The 6,866-nt window shown below is 51.8% G+C and overlaps 1 protein-coding gene across 1 annotated transcript; it reads right to left on the bottom strand.

Moving 5' to 3' along the window:
• Positions 2,325-3,293, bottom strand: LOC100739859 (olfactory receptor 13-like). The gene has a single exon (XM_005664908.1). The coding sequence runs from the start codon at positions 3,291-3,293 to the stop codon at positions 2,325-2,327; it is 969 nt and encodes a 322-aa protein (XP_005664965.1).

The following is a 6,866-nucleotide window of genomic DNA, read 5'->3' as shown; positions in this document are numbered from 1 at the left end:
CTGGGCTTCTCTATCCCATGGTCCTTCCTACCTCCCGCCTCCAGGATATCCCAGAGGAGCTGGATTCTGTCTGCTCCTATCACTCACATAAGAAGCCCACGTTCTTCACGCTGGCATTTGAGCCCCCCAAATTCCCCCAGCGCCCCACACCCCCACCCTCATGTCTCATCATGGCCATGCCACCCTTCCCCACACCCCCATGACTCCTGGTTATGTCAGGGGAGCTGAAAGGAGCTCCGTGCTTAGGATTCATGCTCTTTCCTCTAGGGCTGCCACACTTCAACCATAAAAATACCCATTTTAAGGGCCTTATTATAGAAAATGAAAGTATTAGCTGTTGATGACAGCGGTTGGGTGTGTGACCTTTGCAACCAGTCTTCCCCGCCTTGCTTGCTTGGGCAAAGGGTTTGAACATCATGACATACAGTTTTCCCTTCTATAAAAGGGGCATAAAATAGTTCCTACCTCCTAATGGTGTGTGTGTGTGTGTGTGTGTGTGTGTGTGTGTGTGTGTGGTAATGATCAATATACCTCCTACTTCTAGGGGACTAGCACAATGCCTGGCTCCAGAAACATTCTCCAGGAGCTCCCTGGTGGCTCAGTGGATTAAGAATCCAGTGTTGTCATTGCAGCGGCTTGGATACCTGTTGCGATGCAGGTTTGATCCCTATCCCAGGAATTTCCACATCCAGTGAATGCATTAAAAAAAAAATTGGAAATGTTCTCGGTATGTTATAACTGCGTGCCTGACCAAAATGCCACCTCTCCAGGCCCTGCAGTAGCCCCATCATATTGAGAGGGCGCCATATGTGTTTGTAGGATGAATGAGTGAACTTAACCATTTGTTGATTGCCCAGGATGTGCCAGGTGCCTATTTAAGTGCTTTACCAACTGTGAGTCAGTTTATTAAGTCACAAACAGTATTAGAAATGGGATAGACCACGATTTCCCCGGGTGGCTCAGCAGGTTAAGGACCCAGCATTGTCACTGCTGTGCTTGGGTTCAATCCCTGGCCCAGGAATTTCTGCATGCCACAGGCACAGACAAAAAACAAAAACAGAAACAAAAAACCAAAAAACCAAACAAAACAAAATGGAGTAGAACAGAGAATATCGGTGTCCCAGGACTGAAGGATGGGTGACGTTTCAGCCATGCCCATGTCGTTATCTATACCTACATCCATATTCCTTTCTCTCTGCTCACATCTGGATCGATTTCTCCATGTATATCCACGCCCCATCCATGTGGAATCAGTCTTGCTGTATCTTCCTCCCTGTCCACACCCAGGTCAGTTTCAGATCCCACACATGAGGGCGGTCACACAGCCTTGGCTTTCTCCAGGTGACTTTGCGTAACACCAGGTGCAACCATGCTGTCACACGTGGTTCTGGAAACTGCCCGCCTTTGACTCTCATGCGTCCCCTCCCAGCTGCATGTGTGACACGACTTACTTGTGCCTTCATCCCCCCCCCTTTAAATGTGTGAAAGGAGGATCACAGTCTAATCTACATCATCAGGTTATTCTGCAGCGTGAGTGATGACACGCAAAGTCCTTATTGAAAAAGCTTGGCCCGTAAATTCTACATCAAGGGCAATGTATTATATCTGAGTGACAACGAATGTCTTACATGGGGCTGGGGTCAAAAAAAAAAAAAAAATGAAAGTCCATACTGGACATATTTTCATCCTGCCACTGATTCTTTTGGATCAGTCTTTCATCCCACATCAAGGATCTGCAAACTACGCCCCTATCCCATTGCCTGTGACCCTCAAGCCAAAAAAAAAAAAAAAAAAAAAAAAACAAAAAAAACAAAAAAAAAAGGTTTCGCATGATTGAAAAGAAAATCAAAAGAAGATTATTTTGTAATCAGTGAGCATTTATATAAAATTCAAATCTCAGCATTCCTGAAGAGTTTTTTTTTCTTTTTCTTTTAAATAAATTTGGAGTCTAGGTGACTTACAGTGTTGCATTGGTTTCAGGTGTACAGCAAAGTCGATCAGCCATGCTATACCCATGTCCATTCTTTCTCAGAGACGTTGACCCCTACAATTATACTCATTCACAGATTGTATGAGGCTCCCAGGCTGCAGTGGCAGAGCTCAGCAGTTGCAACAGAGCAGGTATAACTGGCAAAGCTGAAAAAATATTTACGTTCTGGCCCGTTACAGCAATGTTGGTGGGCCCCTGACCTATGCACAGAGACAATATGACCTATGCACATATAGACAATGCACTCAAGGATTCAGAGAGGTCCAGTGACATGTACTGTTCAAGATCACAGCCAGGAGGAAGCTTCTAGCTCTGTGCTGGCAGCTCCCCACGCTCAACCCAGGGCAGTGCGGAACCCCCGGAGGCGGGCGAGGGCATAGCAGGCTGCCGCATGGACCTCGCTGTTCCGAAGGCTGTAGATGAGTGGGTTCAGGACAGGAGTTATGACAAGATAGAAAACAGCCACCAGCTTGTGGCGCTTGGCAGGCAGGGCGCTGGAGCCCTGGGGGCGTAGGTACATGGCAGTTACCGTGCCATAGAAGAGACCCACCACCGCCAGGTGTGAGCTGCAAGTGCACAGAGCCTTGAGGCGGCTCTTGGCAGAAGGCAGCTTGCCCACGGCCGCCAGAATCAAAGCGTAGGAGGCAAGGATGAAGGCCAACGGCACCAAGAGGATGGGGGTGCCCAAGCCATAGACCAGCATGTGATTGGCTGTGGTGTCCGCACACGCGGTCCTCAGCACAGCCGGCAGCTCGCAGAAGAAGTGGTCCACCGGGGGCCTCCCGGGGCAGAAGCGCAGGCGCAGCGCAGCCGCGGCGTTGGGCACCGACAGCAGAAAGCCCAGCGCCCACGCGGTGGTGGCCAGGGCGGCACAGCGCGCCGGCATCATGACCGCCGTGTAGCGCAGGGGCTGGCACACGGCCAGGTAGCCGTCCAGCGCCATGGCAGCCAGGAGGATGGCCTCGCTGCTGCCCAGGGAGATGCCCACGTAGAGCTGGGCCCCGCAGCGCGCCGGGGAGAGGGTGCCGGGGCGGCGTGCCATCATATGCGCCAGAGCCTGCGGGAGCGTGGTGCTCACGTACGCGGTGTCCAGCAGTGCCAGGTGGGCGAGAAGGCGGTACATGGGCCGGTGCAGCCGCCGGTCCAGCGCGATCAGTCCCACGAGGGTGCCATTGCCCAGGACCGTGGCCATGTAGGCCGCCAGGAGTGCCGCCCACAGCAAGGGCCGCAGGGATGGCGGGGCCCACAGCCCCAGCAGCACAAAGTCTGAGGTCCGCGTCTCATTCCAGGCAGCCGGGCCCATCCTGGGGGAGAAGCCCAATTGTGAGGCCCCACTGCAGCCCCTAGTGGGGCGAGGGTGCGGCACCGGGCCTTTTCCTCGGCCCCTTTGCTTCCTTCCTTCTCCCTCCCCCTCCATCTCTCCTCTTTCTGCCTCTGTTTCCCACCCCGTCTCTGGCCGGCCGCCGGGCAAGCTCTCACTGGGTCATTCATTTCTTCCTCTCTCCCTCTTCCCTTTCTTGCTTCCTTAGTTGTTTTATTTTTTATTTTATTTTATTTTTGGTCTTATTTGCCTTTTCTTGGGCTGCTCCCGCCGGCATATGGAGGTTCCCAGGCTAGGGGTTGAATCGGAGCTGTTGCTGCTGGCCTTCGCCAGAACCACAGCAACGCGGGATCTGAGCCACATCTGCAACCTCCACCACAGCTCACGGCAACGCCGGATCCTTCACCCACTGAGCAAGGTCAGGGATCGAACCCGCAACCTCATGGTTCCTCGTCGGATTCATTAACCATTGCGCCACGATGGGAACTCCTTGCTTCCTTAGTTTCTCCCCATTTCTCTAATTACCCTTGTCTTCCTTTTCCCGGCTTTACCACTAGCTCTCTCCGTCTTTTCCCTCTGCCTAGCCCTTATTCTCCAGCACCTGTCATCTCTCCCCCTCCCTGTCTTAACTCCCCTTCCTATGCTCTCTCCTCCCCGACCCCCCTTCTCCCCACCGTCCCCCTTCTCTCTCCCCAGTACCAGCAGAGGAGTCAGTTCATTGCAGAAACAGCCCGGCTCAGGACTCTGGTCTCTGCTCCTCCTCTGGCAGCACCGGATCTGCAGTGGTCAAGCACAGGGCAGGCAGTGGACAGAAGAGAAATCTAGCCGGTTCCTCTCCCAGGAACTCTGTGGATGGTGCCCTTCCTCAAGAGTCGGGGCGGGAGCTCCGGTCGTGGCTCAGCGGAAAGGAATCTGACTAGGATTCCTGAGGACACAGGTTTGATCCCTGGCCTTGCTCAGTGGGTGAAGGATCCGGTGTTGCTATGACCTGTGGTGTAGGTTGCAGAGGTGGCTTGGATCCAGCATTGCTGTGGCTCTGGCGTAGGCAAGTTCCTAGCCTGGGAACTTCCATACGCCTTGGGTGTGGCCCTAAAAAGACAAAAAAAAAAAAAGAGGGCGATCTATGCTGGTCTTGTTCCCAGCTGACCACACCCCCACGGCTGATGCCAGAGCCTGGCATTGAAGTTGTGTTCGTGCGTATTTGTTAAGAGTGGAGGATAGTGGCTGGGGTGGGGGTGTTGTAGGACTTACATACAGGGAGACAGGACACTGAGGCCTTTTTGTCAGGGAGCAGCATTTATTCATGTGGGCACTGGCTCAGTGGGTTCATATCCAAAGGCTGAGCCCCGAACGCGGCAGGGCGCTGTCTTACATGCCCTCCGACCCTCCGTGATTTTTTTTCCTTTTACTCTTTGGTCCCTTTGTCCCCCTTTTAAGGTAACATACATTCTGTAATTTCTGAGTGAACAGTTATAGATCCACGATGCAGGTTGCTACATTGTTACAAAACCGGCTGCGTGTCCAGGTGCTGATGTTGCACGTTGCCTTCCCTTTGTCTTGGGAGGGCCCTTTCCCCTCCCCATGGCAGGGGAAGGGTGTCTCTGGCCTGGAGTGGTTCTGTAAAGAGTCTGCTCCTGATGGAGAACAATGCCGTCGCCCCTCTGTGCCTCTGTCTCCTCTTTTGTTAGATGAGGACAGGAACTATACCTAACTCACAAGCTTCTTGAAGAACAGGAGCTGGAGTTCCCGTCATGGCACAGTGGTTAGTGAATCCGACTAGGAACCATGAGGTTGTGTGTTTCATCCCTGGCTTAGCTCAGTGGGTTAAGGATCTGGCGTTGCCGTGAGCTGTGGTGTAGGTTGCAGATACAGCTCAGATCCCGTGTTGCTGTGGCTCTGGTGTAGGCTGGTGGCTACAGCTCCGATTCAACCCCTAGCCTGGGAACCTCCATATGCCGAGGGAGTGGCCCAAGAAAAGGCAAAAAGACAAAAATAATAATAATAATAATCCAGATGCTTGTTAGGAGAGTCTGAGGGTCAGCCTGTGTGCCCGTCACAGGCTGGATTCAGTGTTAGGCGCTGGAGATGGAAGGATGACCCAGACTGGCACATCTCCATTTCATTTCAGAGTTATTCGATGTATCTTCAACGTGGTCCAGATCTCCAGATGTACCTATCTGTTAAAATCCCGAATCATATAGTGTTTCTTCAGATGGCTACGGTGTCAATTTTATTCTCGTTTTAAAGTACTCTTGGAGACTATGGTCCCCAAATCTGACATTTTCAAACTGTGGATACCATAGCTCTAATTTTAAATGCCTAATGGTCCTGGAGCCTCCCATTAAGTTATGCATAATTTTTAACAGAATGTCAATATCATAAAATCTGTGAGATGCCGCGGCATGCTTAGGATTTCTTTTAGCACTGTGTTTCTGAAATGTCAGTAACACCCCTGAAAATCAGAAATTCTGTAAGATTTTTTAAAGAATGAAATCCTGGAGTTCCTGTCGCAGCTCAGTGATTAACAAACCCGACTAGCATCCATGAGGACACAGGTTCCATTGCTGGTCTTGCGCCGTGGGTGAAGGATCCGGCGCTGCCGTGAGCCGTGGTGTCGGTCGCAGACACGGCTCGGATCGGACGTTGCTGTGGCTGTGGTGTAGGCTGGCCGCTGAAGCTCCGTTTAGACCCCTGGCCTGGGAGCTTCCATGTGGTGCAGGTGCAGCTGGAAGAAGAAGGAGAGGGAGGGGGGAAAGGAGAAGGTGGGCGCCTCGCTTCTTGCCTGTCCATCTGTCTTAACTCTCCTTCTCCAGGAGAGAAGCACCACACTGGATCATATCCCCACCCAACCCGAACGTCCCCCGTGGGTCTCCTTGGCCTCCGGACAAGGTGGAAATTCCTCCACACCTCTACGAGGCCCTTCCTACCTGGGACTATTTTTCGGGCACCCCTAGCACCCCCACCTGTGCTTCAACCTCTAAACCTTCCCTATTTGCTCTCCAACCCCTCAAGCATTTCTTTGCTTAACAAGCACGAGGAACTGTGCTGGCACCTGGGGTTCATGGGGGGGGGGCTGATAAATGATGCTTCTCCTATCCCAGAACGTATGTTGCCCTTAGGGAGGCAGATAACCAACGAGCAAGCGAACAATCATATGTTTTCAGAGAGAGACGACCGGTGACGCAGGAAATACTAGAGTGTAATATGATAGAGTGTGATCATCAGGTGGGCTGTTTTAAAGCAGAGACCAGAGAATCTGACATGCGAGCCATGTCCTGAGGAATACCTCAGCCTGAGCGCTTGCGGAAAGAGCGTTTGGGGCTGTGGGAAGACACGCACACACTTCTGCATAGAAAATAGATGGGTAAGAAGGACGGACTGTAGAGCACTGGGAACTTTACTCGATACTGTGTAACCACCCATGTGGGAAAAGAATCTGAAAAAGAACAGGTGTACTTATATGTGTAACTGATTTACTTTGCTGTACACCTGAAATGAACACAACTTTGACAGTCAACTATATTCTAATAAATTTTTTTAAAGAGCATGTGAGGT

The sequence above is a fragment of the Sus scrofa genome, chromosome 6 (assembly GCF_000003025.6).
Source record: "Sus scrofa isolate TJ Tabasco breed Duroc chromosome 6, Sscrofa11.1, whole genome shotgun sequence".
Classification (NCBI taxonomy): domain Eukaryota; kingdom Metazoa; phylum Chordata; class Mammalia; order Artiodactyla; family Suidae; genus Sus; species Sus scrofa.
Note: the sequence above shows the minus strand (reverse complement) of the source record. Positions and strands in the feature narration are given on the sequence as shown.